The sequence below is a fragment of the Oncorhynchus kisutch genome, linkage group LG22 (assembly GCF_002021735.2).
Source record: "Oncorhynchus kisutch isolate 150728-3 linkage group LG22, Okis_V2, whole genome shotgun sequence".
Classification (NCBI taxonomy): Eukaryota; Metazoa; Chordata; class Actinopteri; order Salmoniformes; family Salmonidae; genus Oncorhynchus; species Oncorhynchus kisutch.
This window is the reverse complement of record NC_034195.2, coordinates 23,567,062-23,586,910: the sequence shown is the minus strand read 5'-3', so window position 1 is coordinate 23,586,910 and position 19,849 is coordinate 23,567,062. Positions and strand designations below refer to the sequence as shown.

Below are 19,849 nucleotides of genomic sequence, written 5' to 3'. Positions count from 1 at the left end.
TTAGTTAACATTAGCTAGGCCAGGGGAAGGGTTAGTTAACATTAGCTAGGCCAGGGGAAGGGTTAGCTAACATGCTAAGTAGTTAGAAAGTAGTAAGCTGCAAAGTTGCTAATTAGCTAAAATGCTAAAGCTGTCCGTGATGAGATTAAAACACGCAGCCTTTGGGTTTCTAGACGTTCACGTTATACGCCCACCTATTGATCCCAACCAACCACCCTCCTTTTGTTTTTGCCTTAAGTAACCATCTGTCTTATGTAACCATACCAATCGTAACATATCATACTTCATGGAGTGTCCTTGATTTTCGTTTACTGTGTTACATCTAGTCTATGAGACCAGGCTGGGCATCTAAATGATGGCCTCTCACTATGGTAATGGTTTCCTGGAAGTGTGTGTGTGCGTCAGGGGAGGTGTGTGCGTCAGGGGAGGTGTGCGTGTGCGTCAGGGGAGGTGTGCGTGTGCGTCAGGGGAGGTGTGCGTGTGCGTCAGGGGAGGCGTGTGAAAGTGCGTCAGGGGAGGGGTGTGTGCGTGCGTCAGGGGAGGGGTGTGTGTGTGTATGCGCATCAGGGGAGGTGTGTGCGTGCACACACCAGAGGGCCTAGCCCAGCTTCTAGACAGAGATTGTACAGTATACTGTATCTCTGTCTAGCAGTATAACACTTGCAAGTTATTTGCCGACCTGTGTCTGTGCCTGTTTGGCGATGCTTTCCCACTTCCCGAAGCTATACCCATAATCGGTAGATGGTTCCGATTGGGAGGTCGTCGTCTGCATGGCTGAGCGGTGCCCAGGAAAAAATGTAATCCAATTGTTAGATTCTACCACCCCCCAAATCCAAACCAAAACATGGATTCCATGTTGTGTTCTCACTTTGCACACACACCAGTCTGTGTTTCACACCTGTTTGTCTAGCTAATCAGCCTTGCAATGTGCACCATGCTGCCCCAGAGGGGAAGTCGAGGAAACGTGTGTGTGCAAAGCGAGAACAAAACATTGCCATCCATATGAGCTGTAGATTTTGGAAGGGAGGGAGGATTAGCATCTAAACACTGGGTTTCATCGTTTTCTGATCAAACGGCAATGCTCCACCAGAACGTTGACCATTATGGATGTAGCTCTGGACGCGGGACACATGCTACGAAGGTACAGTCATTTGACCATGAGTTATCATCTATGAATGAAGTCGCTATGGAATGCCCTTAGACCTCATCTCATTCATTCATTAAATGATTAATCAGAGGTCTAATATTGGGTTACAAAGAACCCAGCAGGAGAGCTGATTGATTAGCAGTGCACTGGGGTCTAATCATGCCCATAAGGAAGTTACACATTTTCTCTTCAAATCATTAAATCAACCATACCACAAAACATTGTTCAGGTATACCCTGCGTCCAAGACTGCAATGGAATCCTGGTAATGAAGACCATTAACCGAGGTAGACAAAAAATATTGATAACCTACTTACTCCATTAGGAGCAATTATTATTGAAGTCAGATCATATGATTTCAGATTATATTGGTTGAGTGGTGCCTGGCAGAAATGCTGCTGGGAGATGACATCAGTCTGTGTCTATATGTAGTTAGTACTGACCTGGAGCTCAGTCTGAAAGAAGAACTTCTGTGGACACTGGGAGCAGTCGTAGATCTTGTCCTCCTGACCGTGGACGGCAAAGATGTGCTGCTGCAGCTTATTGGCCTGGACAAAGACTGGGGGTGGGGAGAAGGAGAGGGCGTGTTAGATGATTGGTTTGGGATGAAAAAGACCAGTGACAGGGTGGAGCTATGCTAAACAGTGAGCTAGGTTACTGAATGAACTGGAGGAAAAGGAAAAGGAGGAATAGTGGGAATCTGTGGCTCTCCGTGCAAATACAGAGGTGAGGGAAAGACACTCATTGCACTAAAACAACAACTTCAACAGCGTAAATATAAAGATAAAGAGAAAAGAGCAATGACAGGGAGGGGATTAGATATGGAGAGATGGGGAGGCAGCCAGGTTTTTTAATGTTTTGTTTCAGTAAACTTAAGTTTGCTGTGTGTGTGTGGAGAGTCTGAATTATTAACCCTCCCCAAAGGATCAGCATCCCCTTACTTATTCATAACCCGCACAGGAATAGAGTTAAACTTTTAAAAAGAGTGTTGTGTACCTGTGGAAAGGAGTGAGGGTGGGGGGAGAACACAACCAAACAACTGTTGAGAGGGAGACGGGGGGGGGGGGGCTGCTTCATGGTCTGAGCTTCTGATGCAGACAGACTAACAGAAACAGACAGACAGACATATAAGCAGGGAGACTCAGACTGACAGCGAGGGATTGGGATGTCCAATTGATAGAGAAACATACAAAAAAGCAGACAGACAGACAAACAGGAAGTAAGAGAACAGGCAGAAGACAATGGACAAAGACAGACAACATTTAGTCTCAGCTGCGGTCAGCCATGTCTGTGTCTCAGTGTCTATAATGATTTCTGACTCCCACAGCGGAGCTAGAAGTCCAATGTGACTGAGCCTGCTGCCTGGAGAGGCTGCTTAACTCAGAGGACACGTACAGAGGGCCTTTAAAACAGCCGGACAGCCACAGAGGATTAGTTACCCTCCTCTTTCAACCTGCTCTTTATTCTCTGACCTCTCAGGGCCTTTCTGATCCGGGGCACATCAGACACAGGGGACCACGACCAAGCCTGAAGAACCCTGAGCCGCTCTGCTTGGCCTGAAAGTCTTGGCTACACCTGGCCAGCCCTGTGCCGGTTCCCTGTGATGGTCGCTGTGACTGTGCCGGAATCATGCCGACTGTGGCTGGGCTAGTCTCTGTGCTAGGCCTTCCCTGCCCTATGACTATGGCTGTGACTGAGTGGAGCTGACCATGTCACAGGGAGTCTGGCCTACTCAAGGGGACATCTCACCAGGTTGCACCATGGGTAAATCGACTCTAACTTTCCCATCAGCACGACAGGACTGTTAAAGGACCTGAGTTCTCCATCTCAGAGGCACAGAGTTGACCTCTGTGGAACATGTCTGCTTGGTCTACTTGGCTATTTGTCATAATATTTTCACCTTCTTGCACAATGGACTTAATTCCAATGTATGGAGTGAGTTTTTTCTATATTGGCTACTTACTACATGGACTACCATGTCTTTCCTGAGACAGGACTTCTCTCCAACCCAACTCTTTTCCTTCCACTGAACTGATCGTTAATACATTTCAATTCAGTAGTGGAGGAGGACGACGACATGTTACCACATGAGGGGTTATAGGGTGGAAGGTATGGAGAGAAGAATAAGGAGATGGAGAGGATTTATCTGGGTCAATGTATTAGCATCTCTGCTATTCAATGGGCGACAAAGTGCAGTGCAACTTTGTGTGAGGGCCTTCAGATTTAGTGGAACATGTGTTCATATCGTGTCTCTGTGTGTATGTTAATGTTGGTCAGACACTCAAGCACCTTGACTGCCCTCCACCTGGCCCCCCTCTGAGGCCTCACACCGACCCCTCACCTGTGAAGCAGACGGGACACTTGAAGGTGCCGCCCATGCCCTCGAAGCTGTGCTCGATCAGGTGACACAGGAGCTTGGCCGGAGAGTCAAACATCTGGTTACACAGCTTGCACTCGTGATTGATGCCTTCCTCTGTAAAAGAAGAACACACCATACAACAAGGAGGGTCAGAAAGTGAAGGCGGGGATAAACATATTATACACACACATTATCGTCAAACACACACACTCTCACTCATACACAGACAAAAAAGGAAAAGTGTAAGCTCATGTACAGGTAGTTTGTGTACTAAAGTATAGCAGTTTCATTCAAACATTGCCTCTCTCTTGCCTGTCTGCTCATGCTGCAGCACGTTGCACAGCTCCAACACATGCCTGTCCCTATGCCTTGGTCACAATGTCCCTGTCACAGAGCCCAGAGAGGGATACCATGATCCTGCACTAACAGGTCCAGGTCTGAATCCGAAAGAGAGGGCTGTCCGTCCTTCCTTGCGTCTTTCCCTCCATCCTCTCCAGATCTGGCCTGTGTGACCGGCCCACTCCCCCCCCTCCCCTCCCAGTGCCTCTTCTCTCCCGGCCGGTAATTGCCTGCCACCCCCAGTGGTCTGGGCTATGTGCCCTCCCCCTGCTCGCCGCTCTATTTTAAGCCTGCATGAATGCCATCAGCGGCCCCCTCCGCCGTGGGACAGATGAAAGGTGGGCGTTGGGTCCTGGCTGGGTGCCTACGCTCCCGCCTTATCGGCCGAGCGTCACACAGGACCGAGCCGCGCCCGCCCCCGCGCCATCGTATTGCCTCCACTGCGCCCCAATCCTAGCCCCTCGCTGAGTCCCGAACCGTGGAAGACACCGCCGCCGGTCTCTGTCCCCCCTGATGGCAGCCTCCCCTGCCGTCCCACCATAGACAGCCCCCCCCCATGCCCCGAGGTGCCCCGCTGCTCAGCAACAGGGGCACGCAGGGTTGATAAAGTCTTCAATCAAACATCCCTGACACCCCCATGACCCCCCCCCCATACCCAAACCACCTCCACTGATTCCAATCTCCTCTCTGTCTCAAAGGCCTCCACAAGGGTGACTTAATCCCTGTCTGAATGGCTAGGGGAAGGGCTGGGTGCGGACGGGGCTTAGGGGGATTGGCGAGGGCACTCCTTTGCTCTGCCCGTCCCTGCTGCTGCTTCCTCAAAGACATCACGTTTTGGTGGGATGCCTTTCGGTCCCAAACCACCCTGAGATGGAGGTTGATTACCATTCAAATATTAAATTGAGGCAAGATTGAAGCAGCAGATGAAATTTCTCATGAACCCAGAGACACAGAGAGAGATTCCCTCAGAACTGTCTTTGAGAGAAAACCCTAGAGCCACAACCACAATCAACAGCATCTGCACCACAGATCAGACACTGACCAATAGAATCCTCACCTACAAACACCAACTAACCAATAGAATCCTCACCTACAAACACCAACTAACCAATAGAAAACTGACCTACAAACACCAACTGACCAATAGAATACTGATCTATAAACACCAACTGACCAATAGATCTAGCCTACAGGTCCAAAAGTGAAAACCAAGGTGAAATGAGGGTTATGTATGGGAGACATCCGGAGAATTGAAGGCAACTATGAGTAAAGAGAGAACAGAGCTCAGTACAGAGAGCAGGGGGATAATTGGGCTGTCTGACAAGGGCCGGGGGCGCAGAGTGAGGGGGCCCAAAGCGTTTTTGTGTGTGTGTCCTACGAAAGTAATGTATTTTCTATGACAAATACAGTGGTTTTGATCAGTGAATGGGGAGTGTACTCTGTCTGTCCTCCCTTTCAGAGAGTGGAGGGAGGGCTGGTGAGCCGTGCACGGACAGGCACAAAGCGGACTGGGGCTGGGTTGGTTGGGCTGTGTGTGTGTGTGTGTGGGTGGGGGAGGGAGGGAACCATGGAGAGATGACAGGACCCTGAAACATCCTGATGACCCGCTTTGTGTCTGAGAGAGCATTTGATCCACGAGACGGCCACACAGCTGCATGGCTGTTACCCCGGGAGGCCCACGCTGGGGCAGGATGGGAGGGAAGGAAAGCAGAGGTTTGGTGAAGGTGAGTCCTAAACTAGAACACAAAACCAAACTATATTCAACTTGCAGAAAGTGCATAACATATACAGTAATTACTAATTACTACTGTACTACACTGCTATACAAATCACTGATGCAGAATATCATACATACAATCCTTATTAGTGGTTGATCTCTTATCTTTGCCATTCTGTGACTATTAGACTACTAGCACCAACTGGTTCAATTGATTAACCACAAGTAAGACGTTTCCAGACTTGACACGTTGGATGAGTGTAGGCATGTTTGGTAGTAGCAGCATATAGAGCAGTCATTAGTATGGCAGAAGGGAGAGGTTAAATAGCTACAGGACATTTCATCCTTCAAAAGGACCCACTTCAGCTATCTGCACCTCAGATCAGACACGGAGAACAGGAAGAAAGAGTAGGAAAGAAAAGAACGGGGGAAAACACACTGATCTGTTAAGAGGCTTGATCAGTATGCAGAGTGAAGAGAAGAAGAGAGAGTGTGTGAGGGCGAGATAGAGAGACCGGGAGAACATTTAACTCCGATTGAGAGGGGGAAAAAAAAAACTTCCCCACCTCCTAAGGTATGCACCATCTTAATTGAGAAATGGCATGACGCCGCCACATATACGCAGAATTACTGATGAGGGCTTGCCAGGACACTAATGGGAAAGAGAGAGGGAGTGAGACAGAGGGAGAGTGAGAGAGAGACCGTGTGAGACATGGAAAGGGGATGGGAGAGTGAGGAAGAGAGAGGGGAGAAGAAAGAGCGATACAGGGAAAGAAAGAAGGTAAAGGAATACAGACTGAGGTGGATAGAGAGATTGAGGGCCATGCAGCAACGGAGAAAGGAAAGGTGTGAAGGAACAATATTTATGTATTATTCCTAAATTATTATTCCACCAACTGAACAGGATTCTTATCCTGCACAAACACTGCTACGGCATGGCGGCTGCCTCTGTTGCTGCTTAGCCAATGTGCTTCCAGCTAATTGACCAGAGGGAGCCAGGTGGCGCCCTGACTCACAGCCCTCCCCGGGGACAGTCCCGTCTACACAAGCCCCCCCCCCACAAGCTCACCTCCCCCTGTCGGCTCCTCTCCCCCACCCACCCACAACACCCTGCAGCGTGCACTGGCACACAAATGAGCTCCTTGGTTGGGAGCTGGGCCTCCCCAGGGCCCCGGCCCCACTCCCCTCGCCCTGCGGCCTAAAACCTGGCCTGGCGATTGATGGCAGGGACGGCAAGAGATACACCAGGGGAGAGCAGAGGGAGCGAGGGGGGCAGGAGGGCTGAGTGGTTGAGGGGGTGAGATGGAGGTGCTTGGCTCCTCTAGGGGTCTAGCTCAAGGTGTGTTGCCATGGAAACACAGAGGGAGAGGAGGGAGAAACGGAGGCATTTTGAGCTTGACCCATGGTGGTGGGGCGGCAATGTGGGCCAGAGTATACACACACACACACCTGCTGCAGAGCTGGAGGGGTCCCAAGAGCTCTCCACCTCTACTCTCCCTCTCAGACACACACAGAATGCTGCAATGCTGCGCTGATCCCTGGAGCTCCTAACACCCACACATAGACTCTCATGCGCCTTCACTCAATCTCTCTCTGACACAAACATCTTGTTTACACACAAACAAAATCTCCGTCTGCCAGTCCGTCCATCAGTCATCACTATTCACTACTCTACTATCACCAGTTTAGTGACTCTGCTAGTGACTATCCCTCTCTATTCTTCTCTTCATTCCTCTCCCTCTCTCCTGGCCACGGCTCTGGTTCACACGTTTCCTATTATCTGTAGTAAATATTTCCGGAGCGCACTCTCCGGCGGCCAAGCGTGATGGAGTCTCCGGCTCCAGATATTTTTGGCAGACGTGGACAGCATATGGAGCTGACCGGCTTGGAATCTCCTATCAGATTACATAACAGTAGGATGCTGGATCTCTCCACCCAGTAGAAACCAACCTTCATGCAAACAGACAAACTCTCCTTCCAAAGCACACTAGATAATCACAGCTCTTCCCCCCCCCCTGACTCACTCTTATCATCTCCCCCTCCTCTCACCAACTCCCTCCATCAAAATAACTTTTAAAACTCTGCTATTCCTTGACACTAGGAGGTTCCTCAGAGGAGGAAGGGGAGGACCATACTCCTCAGTAAATTTCAGGAAAATGTAAATAGTGAAACATTAACTGTTTTGCAATGAAGGTCGACAGTAGCCACAACAGCACTGTAGGTTAGCATCTCCTCTGGGTACATTGACTTCAACACAAAATCTAGAAGCCTCATGGTTCTCACACCTTCCATAGACTTACACAGTAATTATGACAACTTCCGGAGGACATATTTCAACCAATCAGAGCTCTTGCAGCATGAACTGACGTTGTCCACCCAATCAAAGGATCAAATAATTAATCTAGTTCTGAAAGCCTAAGCTGCAGCTAGCGAGTACTGCAGCGCATAAAATGTGGTGACTAGTTGACTCGGAGAGAAAAACAATTCAGTGGCTTGCGAAAGTATTCACCCCCCTTGGCATTTTTCCTATTTTGTTGCCTTACAACCTGGAATTAAAATAGATTTTTGGGGAGTTTGTATCATTTGATTTACACAACATGCCTACCACTTTGAAGATGCAAAACATTTTTTATTGTGAAACAAACAAGAAATATCACAAAAAATGTAAAAGTTGAGCGTGCATAACTAACTAAATAAATCTCTGGAAGACTGAAACAGGTTTCCCTCAAGAATTTCCCTGTATTTAGCACCATCCATATTTTCTTCAATTCTGACCAGTTTCCCAGTCCCTGCTGAGGAAAAACATAGTGATAGTGTTCTCGGGATGATGACAGGTCTGGCGCAAACCCAACACATAGCATTTTCCTTGATGGCCAAAAAGCTACATTTGATTCTATTCTGACCTGAGTACCTTCTTCCATATGTTTGGGGAGTCTCCCACATACCTTTTGGCGAACACCAAATCTGTTTGCTTATTTGTTTCTTTAAGCAATGGCTTTTTTTCTGGCCACTCTTCTGTAAAGCCCAGCTCTGTGGAGTGTACAGCTTAAAGTGGTCCTATGGACAGACACTCCAATCTCCATTGTGGAGCTTTGCAGCTCCTTCAGGGTTATATTTTGTCTCTTTGTTGCCTCTCTGTTTAATGCCCTCCTGGCCTGGTCCGTAAGGTTTGGTGGGCGGCCATCTCTTTGCAGGTTTGTTGTGGTGCCCTATTCTTTACATTTTTTAATAATGGATTTATTGGTGCTTCGTGGGATGTTCAAAGTTTCTGATATTGTTTTATAACCCAACCCTGATCTGTACTTCTCCACAACTTTGTCCCTGACCTGTTTGGAGAGCTCCTTGGTCTTCATGGTGCCACTTGCTTGGTGGTGCCCCTTGCTTAGTGGTGTTGCAGACTCTGGGGCCTTTCAGAACAGGTGTATATATACTGAGATCATGTGACACTTAAATAAAGTCCACCTGTGTGCAACTAATTATGTGACTTCTGAAGGTAATTGATTGCACCAGATCTTATATAGGGGCTTCATAGCAAAAGGGGTGAATAGTTTTGTTTTTTTCACTTCACCAATTTGGACTCTTTTGTGTATGTCCATTACATGAAATTCAAATAAAAATCCATTTAAATAACAAGTTGTAATGCAACAAAATAGGAAACCGCCAAGGGGGACAAATACTTTGCAAGGCGCTGTAGTTTAACCACTTTTAAATGGAGGAGCAAGAGAGAGAGCGATAGCTATATTTCGTATTTTATTCCCACTTTCACTGCAAATGCAGCTAGCTAGGTTAGCCTACTCCAAACACCCGGCTCAAACAGAGGGATGCAGCCTCTGGGACTGGAATCCCTCATCTCAAAGACACCTCCGCATCTCTGACAAGGTCCTCAATAATCCTGCTAGTCCTATTCTACTGAACTACTAACCACTACTCTTTTTTTCCTCACACCAATTCCCCACCTCCAACCAATCACAACTCATCCCTCCTCCCCAACACCTGGGCTCCACCAATCAAGTTTAGGCAGTAGTCCTGTGCCCCCTACCCAGCAGCCCTGGCCGCCCGCTGTGCATCCAGGCCTCTCTCCCTGGGAGAGCTGCTTCTCATTTCCCCCCCACACACAGATAAAGAGGCAACACACAGAGAGACAGGCAGGGACCCCCCAGCCAACGCCAGAGAAATGGGAAATAATCAACTAAATAAGCCTGGAAGTGCTGCGTGTCCTCGGCTTACACCTAGCAGCCTATATGGTGACAAGATGATTATGTTTAGGGATCTTGAGAACACGTCAAAAATAAATCACAGCCACATGGAAGAAAAAAAACTGCAAATCAAAAAGTAAATTATACGTCAATTTAAATCTCAGGGTCGAAAAAAAAAAAAATATATATATATATATATATATATATTTTTTTTTATGTACGTGCACAAGTCCAGTGAAATGCCTTTCTTGCATGATCCAAACCCAACAATCAATTATCTGTCAGAGCTAGGTTAAAGCGAGGGGGAAAATATGGAAATGATATTTTCAAATGTCAAACTTACACAATAACAACACCAGACAGCCCAGACGGATTGTTATGAGCGGGGTGTATAATGTATGCACAGATATTTGTGTTTTGAATGTTAATTGAATGCTCAGAAGTGCCCATGTGGGAATAGTTCTAATCAGTGCCCCAATAAAACTGCCATATGATAAGTCTTTATAAGTGCAAGTCACTCCCAGGGCCTCCATTTATTTCAAGTGGTGCTCTATATCTTCCCTCCTCTACCTCTTACTGACCCCATCCATATGTTTCCATATGCCTCTGTCCTTTAGCCCACATTATCAGCCCACAGCCTGTCCATAAAGGCTGCAGATAGACCACATTGATGAGACACTGACACACAGGCCCTACATAACACCTTAGTTATAATTAAAAGGTGCTATTTGGGAACATGCACTGAATGTACGAAACATTAAGGACACCTGCTCTTTCCATGACAGACTGACCAGGCGAATCCAGGTGAAAGATATGATCCCTTCTTGATGTCACTTGTTAAATCCTCTTCAAACCAGTGTAGATGAAGGGGAGGAGACAGGTCAAAGAAGGATTGTTCAGCCTTGAGACATGGATGGTGTCCCGTTCAGACGTGTGTATGTGCCATTCAGAGGGTGAACGGGCAAGACAAAAGACTGAAGTGCCTTTGAATGGGGTATGGTTGTAGGTATCAGGCGCACAGGTTTGAGTGTGTCAAGAACTGCAATGCTTCTGGGTCTTTCACGCTCAACAGTTTCCCATGTGCATGAAGAATGGTCCACCACCCAAAGGACATCAAGCCAACTTGGAGCTAACATTGGCCAGCTTCCCTGTGGAACGCTTTCGACACCTTGTCGAGTCCATGCCCTGACAAACTCAGGTTGTTCTGAGGGCAAAAGGGGAGGGGTGCAACTCAAAATTAGGAAGGTGTTCTTAAAGTTTGGTATACTCAGTGTACGTTCTAACTGACATTATTAACTGGGTGGTTCGAGCCCTGAATGCTGATTGGCTGACAGCTGTGGTATATCAGACTGTATACCACAGGTAAGACAAAACATTTATTTTTACTGCTCTAAATATGTTTGCTAACCAGTTTATAATAACAATAAGGCACCTTGGGGGTTTGTAGTATATGGCCAATATACCACGGCTAAGGGCTGTATCCAGGCACTCCGCGATGCGTCATGCTTAAGAACAGCCCTTTGCCGTGGTATATTGGCCATATACCACCCCCGTGCCTTATTGCTTAATTCACTGACAACCAACATCACTCTCTCCAGTGGAAGGCATTGTGACTCTGTGGTAGTTCCCACTGAGAGCAGCAACACAAATCATCATAACCCATCCAACCAGGTTACCAAGCGCTTCTGTTCTGTATCTACAGCTAATCACCATGGCAACAACGGTTGACTGTAACCTGTAATCAAGGCTGGTGTGAATAATGTGTTCCTTTTTATACAGTTATCTGTGTGACTGGCGCTTTCTCTGGCTATTGCTGGCAAACACAGCTGTTTCTGAGATTGAGGGACAAGGTTTTCAAAACTGATCTGTGCCAAAACACTGTAAAAACTAAGAATCTGTAATAAGGAGACAACTAAACCAAGTAAACGAAGGAAAATAGGACGGTTATTTTACGCATTGATATTGCTCATACAACGTGCACTGCTGTCTAGCATACACCCGCTGATCTAATCTGCTGCCCACAGACTTCAAGGTGGAACTCCGCACTTATTCCATGCTCAAAACTCAACTTTAATAGTTGCAACACACATACAGAATACATCTACACAAAATACACCCATCACAGATTGCTAATTGGGGTGATTGAAGATTATGTAGATCGTATAATTAGGATTGTTGTAAATGGTATAGGCTTCTGCCTGGCTGCTGCTGGCCTGTGTTTCTGGACAGCCCTGGTCTGAGAAAGCCTTATTGAATCTGAGGCCTAGCTGCTGCTGGCCTGTGTTCCTGGACAGCCCTGGTCTGAGAAAGCCTTATTGAATCTGAGGCCTGGTTGCTGCTGGCCTGTGTTTCTGGACAGCCCTGGTCTGAGAGAACCTTATTGAATCTGAGGCCTGGCTGCTGCTGGCCTGTGTTTCTGGACAGCCCTGGTCTGAGAAAGCCTTATTGAATCTGAGGCCTGTGTTTCTGGACAGCCCTGGTCTGAGAGAACCTTATTGAATCTGAGGCCTGGCTGCTGCTGGCCTGTGTTTCTGGACAGCCCTGGTCTGAGAAAGCCTTATTGAATCTGAGGCCTGTGTTTCTGGACAGCCCTGGTCTGAGAAAGCCTTATTGAATCTGAGGCCTGGTTGCTGCTGGCCTGTGTTTCTGGACAGTCCTGGTCTGAGAAAGCCTTATTGAATCTGAGGCCTGGTTGCTGCTGGCCTGTGTTTCTGGACAGCCCTGGTCTGAGAAAGCCTTATTGAATCTGAGGCCTGGTTGCTGCTGGCCTGTGTTTCTGGACAGCCCTGGTCTGAGAAAGCCTTATTGAATCTGAGGCCTGGCGCTGTGGGCTGCTAGAGAGTCAAGGCACCTGACCGGACTCACAACTAACACCACTGGTCATCAATCTTCACAAGGCGCTTTTACTACCCTCACTAGCTGCAAGAGATGGTCTGTAGTAATATAGTATTCAAACACATTTTGCACAAAGAGACACACTGTTGATCATTAACATAGTGGTGATGGACCATCACTACACTGAAGAAAGCTTAATCTGGGAGAATGTTTCCCTGTTCCGACATGGCCTTCAACAGAACATATCACGCAGCCAGGCCAACAATGCCACTGCACTGTGTGTATTGGTGTGTGTGTGTGTGTGTGTCCACATTTGTTCATTTCTATGCTTTTATATGTGTATTTCTAATCCTACCATGCTGTGGTGCATGTGTGTGTGTGTTCATCTGTATACATGTGTGTATGCATGTGAATGCCTAATCCTACGCCCCTGGGTGCACTGGGGGGTTTATCCACGGTAGATCTCCCAAAAGCGGCTAAAAAGCAATCTCCATGAACCATTCCACAACAATTTCTCATTGTCATCTCTTCCCTAAGGGAGATGGCAGATTCCTGGGACTTAATTTCCTGTCCCCCACCCCCAGCCCAACTCTCAGCTGTGAGGGGAAATAATCACAGACAACAACCCCAACGACAGCAGATTTGAGCGATCACACAGATATGCAAAAGACATCCCAACCTACTTTGTAGCTAGCGATCGGCAGCCAGGATTGTGTGTGTCTGCCGCCCTGCTCTTCCCTTTGAGTTGTTCCTTTTTCATTAAAACACAACTCAGTCTTTGGCCGGCTGGTTGTGAATTATCTGGCCGCCAAGGAGGGGGAGAAAGAATCTGAGCAAATATGAGAAAGCAGCAGGATGCTAATAATGCACCTCCTGCTGTTCAAGTTAACCTGCAAATGTGTCCATCTGTAGAGAGAGAGAGCGAGAGAGAGAGAGAGAGAGCGAGAGAGAGAGAGAGAGAGCGAGAGAGAGAGACAGAGAGAGACAGAGAGAGAGAGCGAGAGAGAGAGAAAGAGAGACAGAGAGAGAGAGACAGAGAGAGAGAGAGGACGTAGAGAAAATAGAGCGGTAGAGGAGATAACTATATACCAGGGGAAATCTGGGGGAAAATGGAGAAAGACAATTAAAGGAATTCTTTATTAAATGATTTTGGGGGGAGGGGCGAGTCAAACTGAGACCAAGGTCTCCTTTACAGATGCGCCACAAATTACATAGAGTACAGAAAAATACACACATCAAAATATAAATACAACATCCAAGCAGAATGTAATTATTCATTTAATTCCCATCCAGTACAATGCCTTGGCAACATTGATTCACTCATATCAATAAAGTGAGAACATCTGAGTGATGTAGAGAGCGAGAGAGATGTAGAGATGGTCTCTGGCTGAGTGCCTGCTCTGTGGCCATAATAGTGAGTGGAGCAGTAGGAGTGACCTTGGCTGTCCCGCCCCCTGCCCTGAGCCCAACTGTGTGCTGCCTCTGGATGTTCCACACTGGGCCGGGCGGCACCGAGCCAAGCCCAGCCAAACCCCACCACGCTGGGCTGTGCTCAGGCACTCCATGCCCGGCCCACGGTAACACTCTACATCAGCACACCACTCACAGATAGACATCCCAGCACACACTAAACAGACACACACACACACACACACACACACACACCACAGCGCATCCATTCTCCCCCCCCCCCCCCCCAAAAAAAAAGAGTGCATAAAAGTACTGCAGCTCTAATGAAGACACTGATCATTTGTAGGTCGTGCGTGTGAACCTCTGCCAGAAGCATCAACTGTTACAACCCTCCCTCTGTCTCTTCACGAAGCGTGTATGTCGGCTGGTGTGTGTTCGCAGACTCTACTGTTAGGGTTTGGAGGGAAAGGGGAGGAAAATAGTCAAACGGAACCAAGTCCAGACGATAGAACAAGACGACTTGTTGGAAAACAAAATCCATATTCCAAATGTAATTGGTCATCCTGATCTCTACTCTCTGTCCCCCATAGCTCTGATATATTTTATGATGTGAGAGAGGAACTCAACTCACAACTCCTATCAATTGGAGATCATACTGGGAACAGTGCCGGAAAGGAAATTGCTGCCAATCACGGCTCCTACATGTGAGGGCATATCGGTGTGTGAGACTGAAATAATTCCACAGCAATTCAAAGGAATCAGAGCAGGCACAAATACCTGTAGAGCATGGTGGCAAACCGGTGTGATCAGTGTGACCAGAGAGCTCTGTAATACCAGGAAGAGAAGCGTTCGTTTCTCCGAAATAAAACCACAAATGGCTGTCCCTCCTACAGTGCAGAGCACTTTGCTCCCAACAATTTGATGTCAGAGAAAGGAGGAACATTTTTACATTCACATTTTAGTCATTTAGCAAACGCTCTTTTCCAGAGCGACTTAGTTAGTGCATTCATCTTAAGATAGCTAGGTAAGACAACCATATCAGTCATAGTAAGTACATTTTTCCTCAAAAAAGTAGTAGGAAAAGACAAGTGTATTAAGGATGCTCTTAAATGCCCTTCTCCTCTGGAACTCATTCTCCCAGAATTCCTAACTCTACTTTGTTTGTGAGTTAGAGTAGAAGCAGAGTCTTTTAAAAGCGTCTCGTTGTGAGCATGATTCCCAAATGATTCTGGGATTCCGCACTGAGAGGGGCAGAAAGAATTCAAGCCTAACTAGCAGCAGTGTGGAGCGGAGTGCAGGACAGAACACAACATAGGCAATCAGTCTGCAGAGGCACCAGAGTTCACAATGGCCACAGGGTGAGACTGCACCAGTGATACAGACAGCTTACCACTCAGCCCTCAAGCCCTGCCTGCCTGCCTCACCCGGCACTGTGTACTAACGACACCACTTAGCAGCCAGACAGGGGCTCCTAACCAGGGCTGTTTGAAGGTTATCTGTGGTCTAAAGCAACACACTAATATTAATATCAGTGTGTCAAGGATGCAAGTTATTAAAGATGACTGAGCATTATGAGGTCATGTGGAGGGAGACCTTCCCCTGGGGATGACATCAAACAAGATGTTCATAGACCCCCAGTCAAAATAAATCAATATTAATGCACACACATCCACAACAAAGGAGTGGATGTCAGCTCCCCCATTTAGAGGGCCTTTTCATCTGAACTTTGCCTCCCTCTTTCTCTCTACTCCCCCCCCCCCATAGAAGGAGGGAGGAGGAGGGGGGAAGAGGCTGTTTATCCCCATAAGCAAGCTCATGTGTCCCAGGCCCTCAGTCAAATCAAAGGCTCTCCCGCCATGCCAGGGCTAATGTGGTGTCACCTACAAACTGAGGCTGAACAACCAGGTAGATGTAGGGAGGCAGTAGGTGGAGGGGCTACTATTCCTCATCCTCCTACTTCCTCTCTGTACCTGACTGTCGGACGAGTCTGTCTGGGTCTGTGTCTCCAGAGCTGCACAGTGACTGCAGACAGGGGGAGTAAAGGCGTCTGCATGCTTCCTAGCCGAAACAATTTAAAAATGATGCCATTTTGTGACAAAGATCTCCTCTGCAAAAATGTTTAAAAAAATCTACGACAGATTTCTTGAGTTCTCTGAGATTCATTCTGACTAGTTTAAAGGAAGTGTATACTGGCTACGGCATCTCAAAATGGACAAACAGTACTATTGTTCTTGTTTTTCAAGCAAAGGTCTTTTAGGAGAGTATGTGGGCACACTCGTTCGGTTTGCCTGGCGGAGTTCGGCTAGGCGCCAGCCCAACTGAAGCATGCGGACGCCTTAAGTGGATGGAGAATGTCAGAGGCATTTCACAGGCACCAAATCCCATCGGAATGCCTCTATCCTGTTCTGGTGGACTCTGTGAAAGAAGTGAAAGAAGTTCCTAGATCACACTTACCATGAACTTCTGATGACCTTGCAAGTGAAGGAATTAACAACTTCACTGGTACAAATACAATAGTGACAGAAAGGACCCGTCTACAAATATGTCTTTAGTGTGCCCGTCCAACAGCGTATGCAATTTATAAATTGCACACGTTAACATACATTACACACACATGACCACAAACACATTATGCAGAGATAACAGCTGGAGCTGCAGTCAACGTGAGGGCAGAGGGGGAGCCTGTGCATAATATCATTGTTGTTTTGTTCTCTGTTCCCTCCCTCTCAGTCCCTTATCAAAATAACATCTGTTTGCAGCATACAGACACCTGACAGGCAGCTGATGTCGCCCCCTGCTCCACTTCTCAAAATCATACAATCAGCCAAAAAACTGGCCAGCGTGTGTGTGTGTGTGAATCGGAGTGTGTGTGTGTGGCGGAGCACATCTGGGTGCAGAGCGCTCATCCTCATCCAGATGTGTGCTTCCACGCTCTGCAGCCTAACGCACACCTGGACACCGTCAGCAGCCAGACACAACGAGGGGGGGCTCCCCTCCAAAACAACAACAAAATACTCAACACACACAATTAGCCAAATACATGTCAGAGGAGCTTTGTATTTCCATGAACATGGACGGTGCCCATTTAAGGTAATAAATAGATAGTGTGTGTGGGTTGGTTGAGATGGTGGTTTTCTGCAAGGTACAGTATGTGATAGGATACAGCCCTGGCTCCCTCTCTCTCTCTGCATTGTTGGGTGAGGTGAGGTGGGACTCAAGAGGGAGGGGATGGCTGATCTCCGTGTAGTCACTAACGGCTGCCTGCCTGCGCTCTGTGCTTGCCCCTCTCCAATCCCCCACACACAGCAGCCCCAGCCTAATCCCCCATGATACACCTGGGCACTTTTAGAACCACAGAGACCCACGGTGCAGCTAGAGGCTAGCACACATACGGACATCCAGATGCTGAGTGTAATTAACTTACCTACCTACCTGTGTGTGTGTGTGTGTGTGTACATGTTTGATCTGTTGGAGATCTCAGTATCTCACTATCATGCAGAAAACAAAAGCAGAATAAGTTTCCTTCAGCTCACATCAGGCACACACACACACACACACACACACACACACTGGCACACAGAGATTGCAGGCAGCCCTTGCAGAGTGCGAGAGTGAGATCAGGGATGGATACCTGCTGTGGCACAGAGGAGGCAGTTCTGGGCTAGGCTATGCCCAGGGTTTTAATGACTTAATTGAGTTAATTATTTGGATAAGAAGTCCAATCACCTGGTTCTTTTCCTGAAGGTCCTCATCAGGATCTAATTAAAGAGCTGGTCCCAGTATGAGCCCTCACTGCCAACCAGGCCTGATGCGTCAGAACAGAATTCAGGCTTAAAACTGACTGTGGTATAACAGGTAGGTAAAAACAACGCAGCTCAGGGACCGACTCCCTTCCGCATCACCTCTCTATTACCTCCGCCTCTCCCTCGTCATCTACACCATCTCTGATTTCATTCCCGCTGTCAATCTCCCATTCACTCAGTCCATCTGCACTACCTCATTCATTCATCTCTCCATCACGCTCTCTCTCTCGCAGTCCCTCTATGGATTCCTTTCTCTTCTCCAGCTCCATCCTTTTCCCCTACCTTCTTCAAGCCTCCTCCCTCCCTTCCTCCCTCCCTCTTGGTAGTGGAGCCAGGGTGCGTGTGGAGAGGATGCTCTCCTCTCCTGCAGGAGCGCTGCTGTGTTGTTTTAATTGCGACAGCACCCTCATGAGTTAGCAGAGCACGGGGCGTGTCAACACCTCCACAGAGTGATCAAGGGTAACCAACGGGGGTGCAGAGTTCCCACGTCCTCTCCACCCCCCCAAGCTGAATCCTGAAACAGGCACCAAGAGAGCACCCATCAAAATCCCACTCCTCACATCTCATTAATCAGCTGCCAACATCAAACAGCAACTCTCCCCACTTCCTGGGGGCCACCGGGCCGCCTGCCTGCCTCCCTGCCTAGCTGTTTGGGCGGTTGTGTGTTGGCAGCTCTGTTGTGTGCCATTTGTTGGGTGTGTGGTGTCTGCAGAACGAGTGTGTTACAGGGCAGTATGTGTTTGCGTCATTTATGCTATTTGCATAATCAGACTACAAAACACGCCTGAGAGTCTGAGGAACTTTATTAAAGCATATTGATAATCTTTTGTGACACTGAAATCTGACTCCACACGCAGCCACCACACACTCAATAAAGCTCTAACTCACTGCCCCACACACACAATCACACAGAGAGACCAACACAGACAGTGTCTACCACTCAAATTCTCCTTGTGTGATGAATAGCTAGGAATGCACTTCCTTAATGACAGCAACACATCGAGTGTGAGACAGAGACAGAGAGAGACAGAGAGAGACAGAGAGAGAGACAGAGAGAGACAGACAGAGAGAGAGACAGAGAGAGAGAGAGAGAGCTCTGACAGCCCACTCACATACCAGGGCCCCAGTAAGCGAGGGGCCATGCCATCTCAGTCTCTGCACTGGGCCTCATGGTGCTGGGAGCTCATGGGAATGGAGACCTCATTAACAGGTATACAGTAGCCAATGGGTAGATAGCATCTTCTCTAACGAACATACTAAACAGAGGAGACGCCACCACAAATCTGCCCGCCTGTCAGCACTGCTTCCCTCCACAGCAGTGATAGTTAGGCCCAACTAATGTGTTACTTACCTGCAAACAACTAAAATCCTTAGACATTTTAGATTAGTTAAGATTTCTAATATAAATTGCTTTATTTCATGGGGATATTATAGAAACAAACAACCATGTCTTAATATCGGGTACATCAGCAACAGCAGCAGCCCCTACTGCAGCCAGGGTCAGTGGTCCAGCCTCAGCCGGGTCAACTCCTCTCCCACCCAGTCCATTGTCCTGATAGCCATTGACTTAGAGCGTAGAGTACACAGGGTTTCCATGGCCGCCCAGCAGGGTCTGTTCCCTGAGGTCCAGCCATGCAGTTGCAGTGGTTGTCGGAGCCTCCCTCCCTCCACGTGCACAGTCCAGCAGAGCCCAGCACAGGGAGAGAAGAGCTCAGGAGCTGGGCTGACTTCCTGTGGAGCCACGGCGGTAATGGCAACCAGACACTGAGCACAGAGAGAGGCCTGCCTGCCAGTGCAGAGGAAGTACCAGCGCCACCCGTAACCTGATCTCTGCCCACAGCTGTCCAAACACCAGGGGGAGAGAGGGAGCGAGATGGAGAAACAGAGGGATGGAGGAAGGGGGTGAGGGGTGAGGGAGGGGGCCCCTGGGGGCCTAGGGCAGGCTGGCGCTCCCCACAGTGAGGGGTACATTCTTTCAGCTCCTCTCGGTTCTCCCCCACCCCCTCTCCCCTGACACTCTCACCCCCTCCATCTCCTCCTCCTC

General features: G+C 48.1%; 1 protein-coding gene across 5 annotated transcripts in view; it reads right to left on the bottom strand.

The window, feature by feature from the left end:
- LOC109867215 (zinc finger protein 423) overlaps positions 1 to 19,849 on the bottom strand; it is a 143,091-nt gene that overhangs the window by 13,297 nt on the left and 109,945 nt on the right. For all 5 annotated transcript variants that reach the window (XM_031801632.1, XM_031801633.1, XM_020456230.2 and 2 more), the window contains 2 exons: positions 3,488 to 3,619; positions 1,590 to 1,705 (listed from right to left, as the gene is read on the bottom strand). In XM_031801632.1, coding sequence (XP_031657492.1) covers positions 1,590 to 1,705; positions 3,488 to 3,619 — 248 coding nt within the window. The remainder of the gene's footprint in view (positions 1 to 1,589; positions 1,706 to 3,487; positions 3,620 to 19,849) is intronic.